Source organism: Coloeus monedula (assembly GCF_965178545.1).
Source record: "Coloeus monedula genome assembly, chromosome: 5".
In the NCBI taxonomy this organism is placed as follows: domain Eukaryota; kingdom Metazoa; phylum Chordata; class Aves; order Passeriformes; family Corvidae; genus Coloeus; species Coloeus monedula.
The window spans coordinates 468,440-490,660 of record NC_138785.1 but is presented as its reverse complement, the minus strand read 5'-3'; the positions used below and the strand labels follow the sequence as shown (position 1 = coordinate 490,660).

Below are 22,221 nucleotides of genomic sequence, written 5' to 3'. Positions count from 1 at the left end.
ATTCCAAATCCTACTTCAGTTAATCTGAAAATTCAGTTTAGTCAAATTATAAGTAAAAGGAGAGTATCTCTGTCTTGCAAATTATAAATTTTTTTTCAGTAAAGCATTGGAACCATTTTGATATCGGACTACATAAAATAAAACTTAAAAAATTATGTGAAAAGCAGTAGATTATTTTGATTTATGGTCTAAATCTTGCTCAGTAAAAATGTATTTACTATTCAGCCTGGGTTTTCTTTTGCAGATAAATAGACAATACATTCCACTGTCTTATAAACACTAATTCTGACCCCCGGCACCTCCCTTACAGCCCTCCATTTTCCTGGATGAAATCTGCCAAGTTGACAAGCTCCGCGACTCATATGGTGACATGGCTGACTGCTGTGGTAAAGCTGATCCCGAAAGAAATCAGTGCTTCCTGTCCTTCAAAGTTCACCAACCAGACTTCATTCCACCATACCAGAGACCAGCTGCTGATGTGATATGCAACAAGTACAAGGACGAACGGGTGTCACTCCTGGGACAGTAAGGAAAACAGCCACTTCTACTTTCTTATCCTGATCACATTTTCTCATTTCATGCAAGAGCAGGTTTTTGCATTTGAAACAGGGGTTAAAGATCACATTTCATAAATCTTGGATGACTTTTCTTCCCCAAACCTGCTGAAAACTCACCGTGTCTCCAGTACTGATTTAATAACCTACTTGCTCCAGCTTCCCACTACCATAGGTGTAATTGGCAAGAATGAAGAAAGATAACAGTAAGAAGAATAAAAATTGGCAATAAAATCTTGGCGAAAGGGTCATAGATGTATTTTTCACTCTGAAAATCAGAATTTTCAAGTATTGGACAGTACATTTTAAAAAACCAGCTATACATCAAACCAGATGGCTGACAACATCAGGAGCTCACCCTTCACTCACAGTTACTGAGTTCTGCCTTGGGAAGAGTGAGATTTAGCAGAGCATTTCCTATCAGTAGGCATTATGTTTTGAAAGTAGATTACTAAATTAGATTTCTAAAGTAGATTTCTAAACTAGGAAAAAGTTAGAGAAGCTGCAAGAGGTTTAAGGCCATTTGCTATTGTCACTGGAACGTGGAACTTACGCTTTCCTTTTCCTTCTAGTTTCATCTATACTGTTGCAAGAAGAAACCCCTTCTTGCATGCCCCAGCGATCCTGGGTCTGGCTGCTGAATATGAAAATGCACTTAAAAGCTGTTGCCCAGAGAGTGATATTGGTGCTTGCTTGGATGCAAAGGTACAGCAAATTTGTCCCTGTGGATGAACACTAAGCAACTGAGTGAGAAACAGGCAGAATTCTCCTGTCTATGCAAATCTTTGCATGAAGAACTTGAAGAGACAGGTCAGAATTAATTGTATCCCTTGGATGTAATCAGTTTAATGTGATAATGTGTGTCCTGTTACCGCAGGCAGTTGTCATCAAGGAAAGAGCCAAGCTTATAGGAGTGAAACAGCAGCATGGATGTCGAATCCTCGACAAGTATGGTGAGAGGACTTTCCAAGCAAGGTAAGTTCCAATCACGTTTTTGGATGAAATGTAGGCTTGTCAACCTGTGACTGAGACCTAGGAAAAAGCTCAGCTGTGAGAGTTGCAGAGCAATGAAACCATCTCTGGAACCAGTCCAGAAGATGTAGAATTAACTGTTGGAGTGTCACTCGGAACCAGAGATTACAGTGTGTTCCAATGCCAACAGCTTTCAGTGATGGACACATCAACAATCAGCAAAGTAAGGTGCTAGTTTGAACCTTAAGCCAACCAAAAAGTCAGATTTGGCAGAATCACAGTTGTTAAAACATTTGTTTGTAAGATAAAGAAAAGCTTTTACAATTAATAAGTGGATCATCTGTCTGGGCACTGAGAGGTGCTTTCGTTCTCTGGCCAGTCTGATACACTAACATTGACTAGGATTATCTTATAGATGTAGTCAGCTTTGATTTAAAGGTATAATCAGGACTATATCTATCTGTGCCAAGTAATCTGGAGTGCTTTCCAGTTGCTCGAGAGTGATCGGGAATTCTAGAGTGTGATTCTTACAGTTCAGGCAGAACAGAAGAACCACAAATTTGTTCCTTTCTGGCTTTACTGGTGTAGATGTTGATGCCCTTTTTTTTCAGCCACCAGAAATAAGATGAGAAGAATGAGTATTTTCTTGAAACAATCCTGATCTACCATATCATGTGTTAGTGACTTACAAGGTTTCTGTTCCCTACAGTGCTTTAAAACAAGTGTCTTTTTCTCCTTTTCTACCCAGTAAACTTGTTCGTATGAGCCAGAAATACCCCAAGGCTCCATTTCCAGAACTTGTTAAGATGGTCCATGATGTGAAGGATGTCTACAAAGAGTGCTGTGAAGGGGACATGGTAGAATGTGTGGATGACTGGGTAAGCTCACTCACTATTTTAAACAATGTTTGCATATTTGAAAAATGTTTAGAGAGATAGTAATTTGTGCAGCTGCCCATTCACAGTCCAGAGAACTTAAACTTGTACTCAGCCCTGCTGGAAGGTTCCTCAAGCACTGAAAAGCTCAGGATCAGCACAGCTGACTGTTACTGGCAGTAGGTTTCGGCACAGCTCTGGATATAGCCCTGTCTGATCATGAGGCCAAGGAGCTGTTGTTTACAGTCTACCAAGTGTGTTTGGCTGAAATCAGAACACTTAGCAGGGAGGTTGTTTGATGGTATTTATTCACTTCAACTCAATCATAAATAAAGCAAAAGAAAGGAGAGGCAAAAAGGCTGCAATTTTTTCTTCTGTCCTGTCGAGTGTACTGCCATTAATCCAGCTTTCCTGTAGTGCCAATGAATGCTAGAGAACAGATTAACAAACCTCTGCAATAGTGAGATGATTTCAATATTGCCTGGCTGACTGAAACTTGGACACACTTGTTGAGCCAGCTGGTTCCAGTGCTCTGGGGTTTTATCATGTTTTGTCCTCTTTCAGAGCTGGGCATCTTATCAGGACTGACAAGATCCATCAGACATCCTTGTGACAGAGCACTCAGTGATGTGCCCTGGCTTTCCAGAGTTTGTATTCTCAGAGTTTCTAGGATCAGGGAGGGAACCATTCACCCTGCACACCGTGTTCAGCGCACACAGGGCACGCTCATGCCCCAGTTATTTCTCTTTGTATGAAGGCAGCATTTTTTTTCGCAAAGCGCTAAGTAAATAGGTGACGTGAGTGAAAAGGAAAGAGTCTGAAGCGGAGAGAGCAGATCAATTAATCTGTCTTTAAATTATAATTTCATAGCTTGTCTGATACTATGTTTTAATTTTACAGTCAGAGCTCGTGACCTCTTTGTGCTCTAAACAAGATATTTTCTCAAGTAAAATCAAGCCTTGCTGCGAGAAGCCAGTAGTGGAACGGACCAGGTGCATCATAGAGGCAGATTTTGATGACAAACCTGACAATCTTCCCTCTCTAGTTGAAAAATACATTCAAGATAAGGAAGTGTGTAAAAGCTATGAGCCAAACCATGATGCATTCCTGTCAGAGTAAGTAGTACCAACAGCATTCCAAGCTCATTGTCCACCTGAGGAAATATCCTTGTTATTACTGCACTTTGCTTGATGAAAGCAGCACATTATTCAGGAGCTCTGTCTGCTCACGTGCCTTTCAGGTTTGTTTATGAATATTCACGAAGACACCCCGAATTCTCCACACAGCTGATTATGAGGATTACTAAGGGCTATGAAACACTCCTGGATAAGTGCTGCAAGACAGACAACCCTGCTGAGTGCTACGGAAACGCTGTAGGTGCAAAGCTTTGTTTGCAGATGACTAGAATGGTTGATTGGTACCTGTCATGAAAGAATTGGGTTGAGAAGCTCCTACAGAAGAGCAGACAGAAAGCTTTTGGAGAAAGTAATCCCAAGGGAAGTTAATGTCCTGGTGGAAGATGAAGCAGTCCATGGCCCATGGCAAGGATACAGGGTTATCTCAGATCACAGAGTAATTTCATTGGTCACATTACAGTATTTCAGACTAGTCTCACTCAGCTGTCTGATGCCTCTGTATCTCAAAAGTGGTTCTGCTTGTCCTGAGGCTGACAATTAATAGCTCAATTATACTCTGAGCTCCACTGCCTATACTGAGTATGGCTGCTCATGGATTGTGATGGGAATGTGCATGGCCAGCACATAAGAGACCCCTCAACTTAAGTCTGATCTGCAACTCAGTCACACACAAGACACAGCATAAGTTGAGTCCCTGAAAGCTTTGGCCAAGAGATATTCCCGTCATGGATGATAGTAATTTGAAATATTTACTTGATTTAAACAAATAAACATGAACCCCCACTGTTTAGAAAGTAAGTCCAACAGGTAATTAATTTAAATTAAATTTTTAAAATGTGGCTGCCTTTTTCAAGGAAATTTCTGTTAGAACTTAAGACCCACAAGGGAGTCAAATCCTGCCTACACCATCCTGGATATACGGAAGTGACCAACTTTGCAAAATGAGCATTTTGTAGTTAAGAGGTTTAGAAGAGATCAAAAGTTACATTTGTATGAATGTAACTGATGCCTTGGAGTGGCTACCTGGAAACAGAGGCTAGACAAGATTATGAGAATAAAAGCAGGTATTTATTTGATGGGCCTTCAAAGGTACACCTTGGGAGTCAAAAGCCTCCGAGGGGCTCCACCCAAGATGGACGCTGGGTTACAGGTTTTTCACACTTTTGTAAGTTTGGTCCATTTGCATATCAGGGTTAATTCTCCAATTATAATTTCAGGTAGTGATGTCATTACCCCCAGTTTGCTCCCCCTGTCAGAGGCTTTAGTTTACATATTTTGGGGCCTGGGACAGCAAGGTGTCCTTGAAGTGCAAACCTAGAGAAGGTTTTTTATGTCCAACCAACATGAGAGGACAGTAGCTGACAGGCTGTATGAAGTTTCAGAGTTACATACTAAGCAGTACAGGATTTGAAAAATATAAAAGTTAAAACCTAAGGCATCGTTACCAGCAAGTCCTGCTCTAATATTACTAATAAGTTTGTACTTGTTTGCAGCAAGAAGACCTGAACAAGCATATCAAGGAAACTGAGGATGTTGTGAAGACAAACTGTGAGCTGTTCAATACCCATGGCGAGGCAGACTTCCTTAAAGGGTGAGCAACTCATGATAAATATTCTGGAGTGTAATGAATTACACTGGCTGCTTTGGGCAGATTGATTTGATCTTCACTTCTGTTTTCCCTTCAGTGGGCCAGATGTGCTCACATTTGAAGAATGCTCTACTAACAGTCATTTTAATTTGTCTTTGTCAGAATTCTGGTCCGCTACACTAAGAAAATGCCTCAGGTATCAACTGACACCTTGCTTGAAATTGGGAAGAAAATGACAGCCGTTGGCAACAAGTGCTGCAGTCTTCCTGAGGAGAAACGCATGTCTTGTTCTGAGCACTATGTGAGTACACAGATTTATTCTTCTCCCTTCTTCTCTTTGAGATTTTTCCTGTTTGCAAAAATACTGAATTCTGGCGAGATAGCAAACACAGTGATTTTTCATAAACACCATGGTAAGCATCTGCCTAACAGAATTCCCAGTCTGTTCATTTTTTAATGGATGTGGGAGCCTAAATAGCTATCTGATGGTAGCTTGTGAAAATTTTAGTTAAACTTTGCTTTCCCTCAGAAAGCAAAAGTAAGTTCATAGAATCATAGAATCAGGAATCATAGAACCATAGAATGGCCTGGGTTGGAAGGAACCTTAAAGATCATCCAGTGCCAACAGCCTGCCGTGGGCAGGGACACCTTCCACTGGACCAGGTTGCCCAGAACTCCATGATTGAGACTGTGGCAGGTAGCATTTGGAAAAGCTAAGCAGTGTCTTGAAACCTTCAAACCTACTGATTGTAGCCCAATGCCCAGACTGTTTGCAGATGAAGAAATGCCTTAGTCCAGGAATACCTATTTATTTTAAATTTCAAACACATGCCATTTCCCAGCAGGTGTTAGATCCAATAGCTCCCACTTCCAGCTGTGCTCTCGTAACACAAACATCACCTAGTTCCTGTGTTTTTGGGAAGATGTAACTCACCTTTGCCCTTTTCTTTTCAGCTGAGCATCATCATTGAAGATATGTGCAAGAGGCAGGAGAGCACCCCTATCAATGACCAGGTTTCACAGTGCTGCAACGAACTCTACTCTTACAGGAGACCATGTTTCACTGCCATGGGTGTAGATACCAAATATGTGCCTCCACCATTTGACCCCATGATGTTCAATTTTGATGAGAAAATGTGCAGTGCTCCTCCTGCTGAGCGCGAAGAAGGGCAGCTGAAGTAAGCTCCAAGAAATACCTTGTAGGAAAGCTTTTGAAGTGTAGCACTTATGGGGGTGCAGAAGGAAGCTACAGACACTCTGTTTTGTCATCTGACTGGGGCTTCACTAGTGACAGAGAAAACCAGATGGAACTATGTGTTTCCATTGACCTGGTCAGCCTATAACATCATGTAGTTTGGAAGAGGAAAAATAGGATTTTTTTCTTCACGTAAAATCACTCTCTTAACTGACCAGTTTCATGTAGGCCTGCTGCCTGTGCAAGTCTTGAGATGTACTTAATTAAGACAACATGCAGATCATTTCCCTAAGTTTTTCCCCCACCTGTAACTGAGTTAACACAAAGCAAACAGATGGTTGTGTTAGACTGGGAGTTAGGAGTCACCAACAGGCACAGGCTCATCTAGGCATGACAAAAAAAACCCTCATAAATGAGCTGTGCCTGGGGGGGAATGGTGTCTTGTAAACTGGGGAATCCAACTACAGCAGGCAACGTTAACTGTGTCTTGTGGCTTTGGTTTCAGATTGCTCGTCAACCTCATCAAGCGCAAGCCCCAGATGACAGAAGAACAACTAAAGACAATTGCTGCGGGTTTCACTGCCATGATGGAAAAGTGCTGCAAGCAGTCAGATATTGATGCGTGCCTTGGGGAAGAGGTACTTTCTATCTCCTTTTTTAAAAGAAACAAAACAAAAAACCACACACACACACACACAGAAAAAAACCCAAACCAAAAAAACCCAAACCACGTATATAGGAACCTGGAAACTGTGCACTAGAAAGTGGTTCTGCAAACTGCTATGGTCACTTGTCTGTGTGCCCTTAAAATAAATGTGCAGAGCTTAATGTACATCTTGGCTGCACAGATGATAGTCACTGAACAATTTCACGTAGAGAGGTTGTTCTGGAGGTAATTTAGGCAAACCACATGCTCAAAGCACATGTAAATCCTAGATTAGATGAAGTTCTTTAGGGCCTTGTCAGAAGAGCCAAGTATCTACAAGCCACAGTTGAAAAATACCCATGTGCAGAATTTAAACTTTAGCATACATAAACTTCTTTTTGTGCTACAGATCCTTACAGAACTCTTGGATTACCAGTAAAATGTGCATCTGGATCAATTCTCAGAACTGCCTAGCAATTAGATATATTGAGAGTTCAGCTGATCATGTCACAGAAAAAGTTTATCTAGAGCCATATTGCATTGCCAGGTTTCCAGTAGCAACCTCATTATAATGTAGTATAACTATTACTAATATCTTAAACTGCTTATTAATTGAATTATTTTTTATTTATATCTGAAGTATTGCATAGGTAAATATATTGAGAAAACTTAGGAAAGAATTATTTTGTCTCTAATCCATTCCAAAAGTTTCTTTTCTACTTTGGCAAAATTGAAAGATACCCAACATCCAGGGGCACATGGGTTCTAGGGTCAGGAAGTACCATTAGAATTATCATTTGAACCATAATTCAGGCACGAGTTTAAGTTTCTAACAGTTCCTTCTCAAGCACAAGCTACTTTGCTCCTTAGTTGCTCTCTCACAACTGTCTGTGTTCCTTTTCCTAGGGTGCTGCCCTAATAGTCCAGAGCAGAGCCACATTGGGAATTGGTGCTTAACCTAAGGTAGGTTACTGCAGTACTGCACATTTGTCCGTCAGTCTGTCTGCCCCTCCCTGCCCACCCTTCCATCCACTTAACTTCTTCATCCCCGAAAAGCATCCAGCTTCCCTTTAACCACCACCTCTGCTTTCCCTAATATTTTACCATCTGCCACTGCACAGGGCACAAAAAGTTGAAGTACTACCAATATGCTGCCATTTTATAAAATACTCCCTTTTGTCTCTCCAATCTAGGTTGCCAGTGGGAAAAATATGAAGAAAAAAACCCTTCCATGTAACTTCTCCTACCCCTTACCCCTTTTCCTTTGGTACTGAATGAATATTTCATGAATCTTCTGTGTTTTGTCAAACTATGTGCTTTTCAATTCCTTTACTTAAAAAAAAAAAAAAAGAATAATAAATAAAGGCTTTATAAAATTGCACCTGTCCTTGTCTGCTAGTCACTACCATACGGCAAAGCTCTGTAGTGCTCCCTACACCAAATGGCTACTCTAAGTAGAATATATGGGCAAAGAGTCTATATTTCTGATTTTTTTCCTGTTTATTGCTCTTGGAAAGTTTGAAAGAATATGAAAGATGGTGAGACATTTATCTAGACTTTAACACCCTTGATTTTATGTTGATTTTAGGCTTTACTTCAGCCATTGTAATTACATATTAAGAAAGGTTTCAAAAGTACTGTTCGATCTCAGTAAGATGACTAGCAAGGCGCTCTTCTACCAAAAAAGATTATTTTTACACCAGCCACAAATCAAGCATCTCTTCATTTGCAAAGAGTTGCAAATAGCCCTGCTTTAAGACACTTTTCATGTCTTAATTAGTTTTTTTAAAAATGTTTTAAATTTTCTTCTGAAAAGCTCACCACCTAAATCATGCCCTTCACTCCAGGTAACTCCCCAGAGAGACATTTCCCGGTCCTATGCTACCAAAGCAGTGCTATTTTCTAGGACATACTTCATTTCATTACACAAACCCCCCCCAGTCTTGACTGCAACAGAGCCCCTTGCACTGTTAGAAGGGCCCTTGTGTAATGAGGCATTTCACAAGGGCAGGTTTCTTGGCCTTAAGAAGCTTTGTGCCTGTGGTTCCTGAACGGGGAGTACTGTACAGGCTGTAGGATGAAATATTCAGAGATACTGGGTCGAAACTTGAACAGAAAGACTCACCAATCTTGTTACACTTGAAAGATTTGAACATGCAGCCACTATAAGTCACAGCTACATATTGGTTTAGAGAGTTGATGTGGCCAAGAGGCACCCACAAACATCAAGATTCCAAGTTTTGTGAATTTGAGGAGCAATACTTGGCAGTTACAGTTGAACTTTTTCCCTTAGTTTAAAGGAACACAAACTTCTTATAAAGACCATTCCCATATCTAATTCATGCAAAAGTCTGACAGTCATTCCCTGCAGCTAAAACCAACCTGCTCTTGGAGCAGTGAGGCCGTAGCTAATTAGTACAAGTTAAGCCTATTGGAAGGGTTTCGGGGAAGATTCTGAGGCACAGAATTTGGGCCCACAAATCTGTCTGTAGGTTTTCTCATTAGATTTCCAGCTGATCCCCAGAGCATTCCACATCACAATTTTTACATGTGCCTGTTCCTTTCCTGTCACAACTGGTGTGGTTTTTCAATTGACCAAATCCAAATGCAAAGCAGGTTAAGGATTTCATCCATTAAGCTTTAGTAATTGAAAATGTGTTTATAATTCTTGTGGCTGTCATTTTGCTGTCTCCAGAGAGAGACAGAATTAATAGAGAAATTATTTCCAGGCTGCATTTATCATTTATTGATGCGGAAAAGAGGAATGTGTCAAGAGAATAAAATTGAGTCAAATGCCAATATACCAAAAATTTGTGAAAACAATTGATTTTGCTGGATCCCACTCCCATTGCTACAATCCATAGGCACTCATGTGTTTCCCTTGCACGTCACAGTGTCTTTCAGTTGGCATAAAGACAGACCTGTGCAGTCAAGCTGCAGCCCTTAAAGCAGCATCTCAAGCCTTAGTGTTGACACAGTTTTGAAAATCACTTCCCAAGAGCTCTCGGTCCCATGCTGATCAACATTGCTTCTATTCCCAGGGCTCTCTTTTGGGCTGGGGCTTCCCACGGCTGATATTTGTTGCCCACCTGGGTTAGTTTCTAATGAAGTGAACTTCCTTTTTCTCTTGTAGAGTCTGCGTTGAGAAGGAGAAGGACCAAGCACCATCTGCAGCCGTACCCAAGACTGGCACAAAGTGTTCTTGAACCACTTCAGCGTTCCCTGAAGAGGTAGGGAAGCCTCCGCCTGGTTCCCTGGAGCTTGTTTAATCTCTGCTGCCCGTGGGCAGAGAGAGCCAGTTCCCTGCCTTGCCCACAGGTGCTGAGCAAGCAGGTCACTGCAACCCAGGCTTGCCTCGTGCTGAGATAACGCGTTTGGACAGGCAGCCCCAGGGGTTCACTTGGCCAGGCCACCAGGCCTCCGGGGGCCAGATAAGCCGAGGACAGGTTGTAAATGTCACCCTTTGTACTCTGTCATGTCCAGTTCAGTTGCAATCGGCCTGCGGTGGGATATGGAACAGAGATAAAAGCAGGAGTGCCCTGCTTAGGAGGCTAAGGGGATGGCGAGTCAGAGAGCGTTTAAACTTGAGGAATTTCTTTCTTCTTCCATCCCAGGTGTTGTAGGTTCATTTCATGCTCTTAAATGATCTGGCAGATAGGGTTTGCTTCCCAAAAAAGGGCACGCGGTGTCGGTAACAAGCACATACGCAGCAGCTTCTACAGACATCACTCCTTTAAAGCTTTCACATTCGAAACTGGGCTGCAGATTCCCCTCCCAATAGCCAGAGCCCCCCCGGATCAATTATTAATTCCTTCCTCCTTCTTAGAGGGTAATAACGACGTTGTTCCAGACTCTCCAGAAAGACATTCATTGCACGAGCACAGAAAGCGGAAGAGCCTCTCCTCACCTAAGGCAGGACCAGGCTGTATTCAAGGAAACCATTTCACTATGGTGTGAAGGGAAGCATCCTACAGCACAGAAGCAGACACCCAGTTCTCTTGCTCGAGGCCTGCTGGCACCAACACCACTCTCTGAACTAGACTGGGGCTTCAGCTCCCAAACAGAGGGGTCAGTCCTCCAAGTCCAAAGCAGGGATCAATTTTCTCTATTTTTTGTACTATCAAAAATGTTTGTTACAGAAGAGGTGGCCTCTGAGGCAGCCCATAGGTCCTAGAGCTACTGGAATGCTTCTTTTCTACTCCGTGGGATAAGTGTGTTTTGCTTTTGCCATGGCTCTGGAATTAAAAGGCAGAGAAGGAGTAGGGCAGGGTGGAAATGTGAGTAGGGAAACTCACAGGGTACAACTCTGTCCTCATGTCTCTGGGGTGACCAAATTGCACTTCAGAGAGAACCTGGACATCCCACACAGACGAGTCCTCCTGGGACACTTGGCAGGTGATTCCCAACACTGGGACCACGCCAAGCACCCGCTGCACTTCCCCCCCACGTGCCACTGGCACGCAACGCGTATCCAACACGCCCTCGCGAGGCCGGAGGCAGCCGGGATGGAGGGAAGCGCTGCCGGAAAAGCAGTGAAGAAGGAAAGGTGTTTCGTTCCCAGCCCCGTGGCTCGGAGGAGCCGCGGGACGGCGGGATTTGCTGCCGGCTGTACGGCAGCGCGGAGCTGCGGGGGGCCTGGGCGCGCTGCCGTGGTACTGCCAGAGGTTATCCTGTCCCCTGTGCCAGCACGCTCACACCACCTCAGGGGACGCTCCCAGGACAAGGACTCCAGGAAAAGCCGTCACGTTCCATCAGAACGACAGACCACACAGAGCACCTCAGAGTGACTGAAAACAAGGGAGAAAACAGACATGGACGGACTTTTTTGTTCCCCGAGGTGAAAAGAATTGGAGTGGGATTCTTTTGAGCGAGATAATTATGGTCTGGATTACACCCTGTGCAGCTTTTCAACATCTCCCAGCCAAAGGATGGCTGGGGAACAAGAGAATTGCCAAAAATTGCCTGGTTTGCATGAGACAAGTCACACTCTGTGTGGATAGTCCATACATTTATAAAGCCTTTTAAAACCATCAGGCTCTGGACTACATGTAGAGTCAGAAAAGAGGTTAAGAGATGCACTTTTGGCAAAATACATCCACTCAGGAAATCATCTCCAGGTCCAACAGAAGTTCCTAAGCGATTCTGATACAACTGGTTGCTGGCAGGGGCTGAAAAGAGCAATTCCTGCCATCAGACTCCCCAGCACAGCCAAGGAATCACAGAATCAGCAGCAGCAATGAAGTGGACAACTTGGATTTCCTTCCTGCATTGCCTCCAGGCCTCACACTCCAGAAAGGATTTGTTGAGTAGACAGGTAAAGAGCTTTTATCCACCACATCCCTGCCACACCTTGGGTTTTGAGGCACAGATTCTGCGAGTGTTACGCTGCCCCGAGTGATCTGAAGGGAAAACCTTCCCTCTCTCCAGAAGCTCCCAAGGAGACGCTGAAAGCCAAGCAGAAACCCCTGCTTGTCTCAGTGAGCCTCGAGCTGTTACACTCCAGCCGAAGGAGTGGATTAGGCTCGATCTGAGCCAAACTGCCACAGAATGCACAGTAAATTCCCTGTATTCCAGCAAGAGGAGCTGAGCACTGTTCCAGCTCAGAGCACATGGAATCCCATTCACACCTGTACAGGAAGGCAGAGAACTGGTGTTGATTTTTGAGCTAAATATTTGCAGAAAAGGCTCAAATGTGTTGTATGAAAGTGAGTTTTCTTAGGCAATCTGCATTACCTATTTGAATCACATGGAAAAGCTGAAATGGTTTTGGCTTTCCATGGAAAATTCACATATTCAACCACAAAGCAATTCCTGGAAGATGAGGAGGACAGGAATCAGGGTTTGCAATGGAAGCTGAACAAAGCAAACCTGCAAAAATGAACCAGACTTTCTTTGTAGCCTTTTTAGCATGGAAAACAATACTTATCTCCTTTGATTTTCAAATCCCTGCATTGCAACTTGTTGGTCTTCCTTAGCAGGGAATTACTCCTCATTTTCCCAGAGATTGCTTCTGTAAATTTAAACCAAGCACTCAGCCAGGGATGTTGGTTTCACAGGGCCATAAAAGAGCACTACAACAAGACATATTCCAAAATACGTGTTCAGATAAAGTCCAGCCACCTTCCTTTCATTACATTTCCATGTAAAAACACAAACACAAACCATGTTTTCCTTAAAAAGCAGTTTGTAAAGTTCCAACATGTCTCTTAAACATGGCATCCCAGTGCTGAAACGAACCATGTCAGATATGAAGGTACTTGAAGGTACAAACCAGCTGCAGGTTTGTGTAGCTGCATTTGGCATGCCATGAGCACGGCTCAGCAGAGCACCGTGCTCCAGTGTCAGGGCACCAGCACCACTCCTGCTGGCCTCCGTGGTGTGTTGGACAGAAGCTAACATTCCTTCTGGGAACGTGCTGATACCCGCTCAGGACGAAGCTGATACCCCTAACTTACTGCCTGAGGTAAAAAACACTATTCAGGGTAATTACCCCAACAAATGTATCAGAAATAGAAATAATAACTGCAATGCCAATATTGCATTACTTTAAACATTCTGTCTCTCCCCCCAGAGTTCTCCTAGGAAGGCCGGCCAGCCCAGGCCCTGCAGTGATTGTGTTTAGCGGCAGCATAAGGAGAACCGACAGCCACCGTTCCCTCCCCCGTTATTCAGTGTAGCAGCACACCCAAACGGAGCTTGGAACATATATATTCACTGGGTAATTTCTGTATCGCATTAACGAGTTTTGACACTAATGCTAATGCTTCATTAGAAGAAACATGACAAGTAGGCTGGTTCAATGTGCATTTAGCACTGAAAGATTTCTAGCACACGCAGTGAGACTTTTATTGCTGGCTGACAGCTTTGGCTATCTCAAGTCTCTGCTCAGTCGCAGGGGAGGTGCAGCCAGCAGTGCTGCTTTCCCTCCCTTGGCTGCACCGGGGTCCTGGTGCAGAGCCCGATTCTTTGCGTACGGGCACGGACATTTAATCTTGAGGCCTGTTTCGTTCGGGGTCTCCCTCGGCAGACGCTGCAGAGGAGCACAGAAACGGGGGACGGTGGCTTTGCTGGGCTGTCGAATGGGGCAACAAAGCCAACGCTCCTGACACTGCGGAGGCTGCAGAGAGTTTGGAGGGGGGAAGTTGTTGCCGTCTCGTATGTGGCAACCCGACCTGAATCACCGAAACTTAACAGCACCGAGATGAAGCGGCAAGAAAACTTGTGTTCATAGCAGCAAAACCCGCCCGAGCCGGGGCGTCTCGGAGCGGTGGCAGCTCGGGCAGGAGGGCGCCGGGGCCGGCCGGGCCCCTCCCACCCGGCGCAGGTGTTCGACAGCGAGCCGGCAACGAAGGAAGGGAGCCCGCAACGAAGGCAGGGAGCCGGCGGCGAAGGAAGGGAGCCGGGAACGAAGGAAGGGAGCCGGGAACGAAGGAAGGGAGCCGGCAGCGAACCGGGAGCGGACACGCGTCCTTGGGCGGCGAAGCGGGGCTGCCCGGGACAGGGACCGCTCGGGACAGCGACTCCCCGGCCGCGGCGTGCGCGGGGCTCGCGTGGCCGGCGGGGCCGCGCTCCGCGGACTGGAATAAAGCTCAGGCTCGCGTCAGTCAGGGAGCTCTCGGTCGCAGGCACCTCTGTGTTTGCAGAGCCTGGGGGAGCTGGTGCAGACCTGGCTGACAGCTCCCGTCACGCCCGGCCAGAAGATGCTTTTCAGCTCTCCGGCACGCCGGGAGAGGGGGAAACACAGACACCACGCACGGCCACAGGGCCCTGGCAGCTCCTTCCCAGCCTGTGCTTTCTGATTGCCAGAGATTATAGGGACTGCCTGTCCCAGAGGATGCTCAGAGAAACAGGTTTCCTGTGGCTGGGTGCAACACACCACCTTGGCAAGACGGTAAAATCACCTCGGTTTCAGGTCACTGTGATTCAGGTTTTTTCACATCAGCGGCAGTTTTTTGCCAACAGGTTCATCACATCCCTAAGCACCATATCCATCAGCCCAAACTGCTCCACAGCTGCAGCTGTCAGCAGAAGGGTGGATTTCCGCTTTGTAGTGCCCCGCGGTGAGCGGTCAGGAGGCCGATGCTCCGGCTGGTGCCCAGGCCCAGCCCTCGTTCCCCGTGGCAGGGATGTGGCAGGTGCTTGCTAACGTGGCCGTGCTTCCTGCTTCCAGCTGGACTCTGGGGCTGAGCCAGGGAGAAACACCCTGGTCTAAGCTACACGGAATACTAAAGCCTTGTGTGCACAGCTGGAATTAAAGCACTCGCACCCTCCAGGACTAACGGGCTGTCCCTCAATTACGTGACTGAGTTTCCTCTCTCTTTGAAGGGCCGGAATTGTGATAGCTTTCTCTCCTGTTTCTGACTTCTTTCCAGGCCGTGGAGATGCACATACAACCCCTGGCACAGCCACGCCAAGCTCCTTTCTGCTGCACTGGCTGGGAAGCTGTCCGACAGAGCCACTCAGACAGCTGGTGAGTGGCTGTGGCCTTCCTGGAGACGTGCAGGGCACGCAGTCCTTCACAGAGGTAAAGGAGACTTTTTCCCTTCGGCTCTGAGCTTCTCCTCCCAGTTGTTGCAGTGCATCGTGGGCAGCGGGTGCGGGCTAGGGATCACACGGGGCGTGGACAGCAGGGCTTTGTCCCATCCGAGTACAGGCAGCCGCGTTCGGGCCTCTGTCTGTGACACCGGCACTGCCAGGACAAACCCCGCTCCCTCCCGTGACCGAGGCGGGAGCTGAGACACCCAGACTTCCCAGTTGCTCCCCATTTCTTGTGTGGGTGCCCACTCCTCCTTATCTCCTGGAGGAACAGATTGCTCTGGATAGTTTTAGTTCCTTTTTTTCCAGAGAAACTTTGATCCTCCAGGAGGAAGGTTCTGCCCAGCTCATAAGTGTTGCCTGCCGGGGCCTGGCTTCCCATCCGCGCGATGCCAGCTGCCCCGCCGGCCCTTCCTCTCCTGGTGCCCGCTGCAGAAGGCCCCTTGCAGGCAGCCCTGGCACGCCGCGCTCCCCGTGAGGCTGGGGGAGCTGGTGCAGCCCGGGGAAAAACTCTGACTTGTCAGTTTGGTCTGTCCCTGCCAGGAGACTTCGGTTTTCCTTCGGCCTTTTTTTATTCTGGGTTGGGTTTGTCCATTTATTGTATTTCTAGGTTTGTTAGTATTATCTTGATGATAGCTTTGGTCTCTGTTGCAGTTTCTGCAGGGCAGGTCTCCGGGGGATCCCCATTTCGGGAGTTTAGGGGATGAGGTCCATCCCTGTGTCCCCAGACGTGCTGTGGTCAAGCTCCCTCACCCCCGAGGTGTGACGGGGAGGCTTTGCCTGGGGTAATTCTTGCCCCACAAGACTTAACCACCCTGGCGTGGTGGTTCTTGCTCCCGGCACCCGATGTCCACCTCAGGGGGACACTTGCTCGTGAGGCTTTTTCCAAGGCTTGTGCCCTGCTGATGCTCCACTCCCCGGGGAGCAGCGATGCCTCTCATGAGGAATCGTGAGTGAGCCGAGCTCGGCCGAACCGAACGAGCTCAGCCGAACCGAGCCGAGCTCCGCCGATCGCAGCCTCCGGCTCTCCTGACCATTAATTAGCGCGAGTGCAGTCCCCGCCTAATGAACTCCGGCCCGAGGCCGCGCTCCCGTTCGTATCCGTGCGATGGCCGGGCCGCCCGCGGGACTCGGCAGCGGGAAAACCCCGAGCTTTGGGTGTTCAACGCCGGGCGGCCGCCGCTTTCCCGCGCAGCGCCTCGGCCCGGCCCGCGCCGCCCGCAGGGAGCCGAGCCGAGCTCGGCCGAAGGCAGCGAGCGGCACCGAGCTCGGCCGAACCGAGCCGAGTCTAGCCGAAAACAAAGCTTACGGGTCAGCGATGGTTTGTTAAAGCTCCGTTAAGGAATACAGTAAAGGGAGGGACATGAGAGAAGTAGGGAAAAGCGGATTTACTGCAGGGTAAAGAGGAACCAAAGCAGTTTTGGGGTATGAAGTTCAGCGGGCTGAAACAGCGGGGGCAAGGCAAGAGGGAAACAGTGGCAGGAGGATAAACAGGGAAAATGCTTTGCTCTAAAAGGCCATCCCTCGCGCTAATTACTGGTCACGAGAGCAGGAGAATGGGTTTGGTGGAGTTCGGTTCGGCTGAACAGGGCTCGGTTCGGCTCGGCTTCGCACCAAGGACTGGTCTCATGTGAAATGTGACTCGGCCACCCCCTCTCCAAGCCGGGCCTCTCTGACAGCAGCGGCCGTTCCGGAGCGGGGAGAGCTGGGATCGCTTCTCACCGAGAACGATCAGGGACCAAGCCTGGGTGCCGCTGTGGGGTGCCGCACGGACCGTGGTGGGAGCCCTACAGGACACGGGGCCGGGGACGGGAGGGGCTGTTCCCCTCGGCCGCCGCGCTGGGCCCCGCCGCGGGCAGCGGCTGAGAAGGGCCGCGGGTGCGGCACCTCAGCCCTGGCCCGGCCGCGCTCGGCAGGCGGGTGCGGGCCCGGCCGCGTCCGGCGTTCGAACCGCGCAGCGAGTGCCGGACGAGCTCCGCGCCGCTCTAACTCAGAAAGCGCCGCCGTGGGGTCCGCAGCAGCGGCTGTGATTCGGCAGAATGCGCTATGGGGCTGCTCTAGGGGCGCTTTCCACAGTACCGGGTTGCCTTTGGCGGGATGCGCCGTAGGGGCGCTCCCTGCAGCACCGATCTGATCTCGGCAGGACTCGCTCTAGGGACACTATAGGGGCGCTCCAGGGGCACTCTAGGGACGCTCTACGGGCACTATAGGGGCGCTCCAGGGACGCTCCAGGGCGCTCCCCGCAGTAGCGGTGCCAGTCCCGCAGGGGCCGCAGCTGCGCTCGGGGCGCCGGGCGGGGGCGGAGCGGCGGTACCGAGGCCCCGCCCGGGGCATGCGCAGTGCGCGCCCCGCGGCCTTTTCCCGGCGGGACGGCGGGGCCCTGACGGGAGCTGCGGTTCCCGCGGTTCCCGGGGCGGGGTCCGGGCTGTGGCGAGGAGCCGGACGCTGCCCGGGCGGGTGGTCGGGGCTGCCGCTTGGGGCAGGGGAGCCGCCGCTGGCGAAGGGGCCGGGCTGGGGCTCCTGTGCCGGGAGCCGGTTTGCGCCCCCCGGCAGCGCTGTGCGCGCGGAGAGACCTCGGGACGTGTGCGGGGATGGACGAGGCGTTCCGGAGCTCGGGCCCGGGGTGAGTACGAGCTCTCCCACCTCGGGGCTGTGCCGGCCTGCGGCTCCCGGCCGGGATGGCAGGAGCGGCCGTGCCGGGAGCTCGGGGCTGCCCCCGGGCCGGGGCCTGTCCCGCAGGAAAGCGTGACGTGGTAGAGAAGGGAGCCAGGCGGTGCTCTGGAACTTGGAACCCGCACCAGTGTTTTCCAGATGTACTCGCAGAGATTCGGCCGTGGGGAAGCTGCAGAGAAGGCTGCCCGGCACAGCTCCCCCGAATGGGCCTTCCCCGACTGAGCTCTCCCGGAGGACGGGGCACTTGCAGCCGCCTGGTCCTTGCCGTGAAATTCGGTAAGTCTGGGGAAAGGCTTCCTGACGGTCCCTGTGTCCCAGCAAGCTGTGCCTCGTTGTCCAGGGGCCCTGCCCGGGCAGCCCGGCTCGGCACAGCTCGGTTCCTGCTGCCGGGCTCAGCGGGGGGAGGCAGAGCCACCAAACTGCGCGTCAGGCTGGGAAGGGGCAGGCGGGGGGAAGGAGAGGAGGCAAAGCCTCTCCACCGGCCCCGGGCCCCGCCTGCCCGGGCCAGGCTTCTGAGAGGCCCCGGCGGCTCTTGTTCGCCCGGAAAGCCGCGGCCGTCGGGGGCTCGGGGGGGTGACCCGGGCCCTGCAGCACCGCAGGGAAAAGGGGGGAGCACGGGGCGGGTGGTGACCCACGGGGGGCGGCTGCAGTCCTTACAAGCGGCGTCTGCGCTCAGCGCTGCGTTTTGCTGCCTGCAGGGAGGGACCTGTGGTGTGGGTTGGGAGCTCGTGCTGGGGCAAGAGCTTCATCTTCCAAGAGGCAAAGCTGCAGCCTCTTCCTCACCAGGGACTGTCTCCATGCAGGACACAGGCCAGGGGACGGGCCGAGGGGCTCAGCCTGGGACGCGGCCCCAGCAGGAGCGGCCCTGGGCACCCTGGCGCGGGAGGATGAGCCCAGGTGAGGAGCGCGGCCCCAGCGCGGCCCCGGCAGAGGCTGGCACGGGAGGAGGGAATGTCCGGTGAGTGCTCCGACCCGGGCAGCTCTGCCGTGCCCCTGGGGAAGGCGGCAGGATCGGGCGGGAAGGAAGGAATGGCCCAAATGCACAGGAGCTGAGGAAGTTGTGCCGTGCCGGCGGCTTCTGGCGCCGGCCCTGCTGGGCTGCAGCAGGTCAGGGCGGTGGCTGTGCCCCGCTCCTCCCTTGTGCCTGGCTGTTCCTCGGGAAGAAAAGGGTTGTGCTTGTGGTTTCTGGCTGTGCGGCACGTCCCGCTGCGCTGCGGTTTGGGGCCGCCCTGGCAGTGCTCCTGGACAGGGCCCTGGCTGCAGGGGGAGCGGGACAGGCGCTGGGATTCGGCTGTGCCCGGCGATTCTGGGAGCCGGGAGAAGGAGCTGCCCCGGAGCTGCCCGCGGGCGGCTTCTCCCCGCGCCCTCAGCAGCCGCCGCTTTGGCTTCTGGGCACGGACGGGCTGGGCACGATCCTGGCCCGCTCCCCCTCCCGGGGGGCTTCTGGTTGTTGCGGGCCCTCTGTGGCCGGTTTCACTGGGTGTTTAGCGTGGGCTCGGCTCAGCTGCGTTCGGTGTTTGGCCCTGTGGCGTGCTCAGGCTGGGCTCGATCGGCGTTTGTGCTGTGCCTGGCTCAGCGATGGGTATCAGGATGTGCAGCACGCTCCGTGGCTCCCCAGACCTGCTGCGGGGCGGGGCGGGGCGGGGCGGGGGAAGGTGCTGGGCCGGGCCAGGCACAGCCCGCCCTCGGCCCCAGGATTGTTCGGTGGCTCGTTCCCGAAACGCCCCTCACTGAGCGGAGGGGTTGCAGCAATCTGCGCCTCCTCCTCTGCTCTTCTGGGCAGAAACGCGCGTTTTTTGGGCTGAGCCCTGAGCTCTCCCGTTGTCATTTCTCCCTCCCCTCCCCATCGTCGGCGGGCAGCGCCGGACAGCCCGTGCCGACAGCCCGGGGCAGCAGGGAGGGAAGGGTTGCCCCTGCCTGGGAGGGGGACGGGCATCTCCTCTGGGTTACGTGGGGCTCTGCTGGGCACCCTGACTGCTGAGCCCTTTTTGCAGAGACACAGGAGACGCTGCCGCAGCTGTCCGTCCCCAGGAGAGCTGGCGGCCCCGCCTCACGTCCGCTGCCGGCAATGGGACTGGGAGAGGCCTCCACGCGGAGACTGGCGCGGCTCCGGTCCCCGATGGAAGAGGCTGGGCTCCCTGCTGCTCGGAGCTCCTCATCGGGGACGTCCGCGCCCGGCTCGGAATCCGGGCTGCCGTAATCGCGGCTCCGGCCACGAGACGTTCCTGCCGCTGCTGCAGGTAAGCTCAGCTCTCCCTCTCTCGGGGACGCCTGGTACAGCTCCAGCACGCTCTGGACAAGAGCTGTTCCTGCCTCTCACAGCTCCTGCTGAGGGACCCCCTGCTGCCTTCCTGCGCTCAGGATATTTGAGGACCCAGGCGATTTCTATTCCTTCTGTTTGTTTCACTTGCAGGTGATAGCCGGTCCAGCTTGCCGAAGCTCCGGCTCTGAGATGCGGCTTAATATTAACGCTGCTGCTTTTTGTTACAAGCCAATTTAAAGCTCCAGCTACTTGCAGTTATCTGGGCTTTTGGCCAAGTTGTAAATCACTCACTGTCATCAACTGCATATAACTATTAACTGTCATCGAGTTATTGTTTAAAGAGAAGTCATAACTGTTTTGGTGGTTGTACACAATAAACACTTGGACGTGGAAAAGGGGCTGGAAAGTGCTTTTCGCTCCTGAGACTATCTCGAACCCTTGAAACGGCCTGGTGCATGCCGGCGTCCCTGAGCTTGGGGACCAAGGCGACCGGACCCCTCCTCCGGAGAGGGTCCTCACCCCCAGCCCTCCCACCCAAAGTTCCACCCCCGAACCCAAAGTTCCACCCCCCGGCCTCTGGTTTTGGGGCTGAAAACGGCCAGCGGGGCTGCTGTTTCCAAGGCTCCAAAAAGCGGCACTTAGTCATTTTTTTTCTGAGTCCCAGAAACACTGGACTGGACCTGCGTTTTCAAGAAAAGAAAATGCAGGACTTAGTTTTTTTTCTGAGCTTCAGAAAGGCATTGCCCACCCTCTGCTTCTGAGCCCCAAAAGCACAACACAGAGGTAGTTTCTTTCTCTGAACTGGCAAAAATGCAGCAGCCAGCCTGCAGCTTTCAAGAGAAGAAAATGCAGGACTGGGGGGTTTTTTGAGCTTCACAAACACAGGGCTGTGCTTTTGGGACCCAAAATCATCGCCCCGAGCTTGGTTTCAAGGCCCAAAAATGCAGCACTCAGTCTCTGTTCTCAAAAGGTGAAAACACAAGACTTAGTTTCTGCTTTTAGAGCCAAACCCACAGGACTTAGTCCCGTTCTGAGCTCCAAGCCCAACCCCCTCAGCACGTTCCAAGCACCCAAAACACGGCACTTGCGAGTTAAGAGCCAGCACCGCAACGCTGCTCGGGACCCCGTGTGTGATGTAGTGGTGGGGAGCTGGACGGGAGCGTTGCCCACCCGCCGCCACCCCGTGTCCAGTTGACGGGAAGTGCTTGGGAACCGGGATGGAGGCACCCTCCCCGCACGGAGGGTGCCGTCCTGTGTCTCTGTGGGGCAGCGCTGGCAGACGTGGGGGGGGGATCGCTTTATTCCAAGTTTCTTTCACGTGCGCACAGAACAACAGCTGCAACTCCTCCCGCCCGGCCCGCCCGGGAACACGGCCCGCCCGGGGACACCCGTTTGCGGGGCAACATCCCGCGCTCACACCCCAACCTCCTCCAGGGGCACCGCGCCCCCGAGCCCCCAAACACCTCCACCACGGGAACCCCCCTCAGCCGCCCCCGAACCTTCCTCCGGGAAAGCCTCCTCCGGGAAAAGCCCCGGGCGGCCGCAGCAGCAGCAGCAGCCGCCGCCCGCCCCAGCCCGTGCGGCCTCCGCGCCTCGCCCGGAGCCGCAGGAACCCCCGCGGCCGCCGCTGCCCGACCCGCGCCGGGAGCGGCAGGGCCCGCCCGCCCGAGCGGCGGGATGGGACCGTCCCCGCTTCCCCTCGGCCCCGGAACTCCCTGCCCGGCCCGGGGCAGCTCCTATGCCCACCGGCCCGGGGAGGCTCGGCCCGGGAACTGCCCCGGCCC

At 51.4% G+C, this 22,221-nt stretch overlaps 2 protein-coding genes across 6 annotated transcripts in view; both read left to right on the top strand.

Annotated features, from left to right (window-relative positions):
• The window catches only part of LOC309573126 (albumin-like), a gene marked incomplete at its 5' end in the record, with an annotated part of 28,143 nt that extends 17,947 nt beyond the window's left edge, over positions 1 to 10,196 (top strand). For 3 of the 4 annotated variants that reach the window (XM_082281818.1, XM_082281819.1, XM_082281816.1), the window contains 12 exons: positions 311 to 525; positions 1,127 to 1,259; positions 1,432 to 1,529; positions 2,275 to 2,404; positions 3,302 to 3,516; positions 3,642 to 3,774; positions 5,031 to 5,128; positions 5,288 to 5,426; positions 6,080 to 6,303; positions 6,826 to 6,958; positions 7,873 to 7,929; positions 8,160 to 8,285. In XM_082281818.1, the coding sequence (XP_082137944.1) occupies positions 311 to 525; positions 1,127 to 1,259; positions 1,432 to 1,529; positions 2,275 to 2,404; positions 3,302 to 3,516; positions 3,642 to 3,774; positions 5,031 to 5,128; positions 5,288 to 5,426; positions 6,080 to 6,303; positions 6,826 to 6,958; positions 7,873 to 7,923 (1,569 nt within the window). In that variant the 3' untranslated portion in view covers positions 7,924 to 7,929; positions 8,160 to 8,285. Of the gene's footprint in view, positions 1 to 310; positions 526 to 1,126; positions 1,260 to 1,431; positions 1,530 to 2,274; positions 2,405 to 3,301; positions 3,517 to 3,641; positions 3,775 to 5,030; positions 5,129 to 5,287; positions 5,427 to 6,079; positions 6,304 to 6,825; positions 6,959 to 7,872; positions 7,930 to 8,159; positions 8,286 to 10,099 lie in introns of those variants that run through there. The other variant, XM_082281817.1, reaches the window with a different exon arrangement.
• A 7,661-nt stretch (positions 10,197 to 17,857) lies between these two features.
• Positions 17,858 to 20,816, top strand: LOC309572855 (uncharacterized protein). 2 transcript variants are annotated; one of them, XR_014226390.1, is made up of 5 exons: positions 17,858 to 18,124; positions 18,303 to 18,450; positions 18,978 to 19,132; positions 20,169 to 20,414; positions 20,588 to 20,816. XR_014226390.1 is itself a non-coding variant. In XM_082281356.1 (5 exons), exons 2-5 carry the CDS (start codon positions 18,378 to 18,380, stop codon positions 20,589 to 20,591), a joined length of 495 nt encoding a protein of 164 aa, XP_082137482.1. In that variant the 5' UTR covers positions 17,858 to 18,124; positions 18,303 to 18,377; the 3' UTR covers positions 20,592 to 20,816. The 2 variants fall into 2 exon arrangements, 1 of the variants encoding a protein (XP_082137482.1); XM_082281356.1 differs by having other exon boundaries at positions 18,961 to 19,132.
• Positions 20,817 to 22,221: the final 1,405 nt, after the last annotated feature.

Excerpts from the sequence above, each read along its gene's own strand:
- LOC309572855 (XM_082281356.1), top strand. The coding sequence starts at position 18,378 with ATGGGCCTTCCCCGACTGAGCTCTCCCGGAGGACGGGGCACTTGCAGC. Across the intron at positions 18,451-18,960 it reads GGTCCTTGCCGTGAAATTCG|GGACTGTCTCCATGCAGGAC; the intron begins GTAAGTCTGGGG and ends CTTCCTCACCAG. Across the intron at positions 19,133-20,168 it reads ACGGGAGGAGGGAATGTCCG|AGACACAGGAGACGCTGCCG; the intron begins GTGAGTGCTCCG and ends CCCTTTTTGCAG.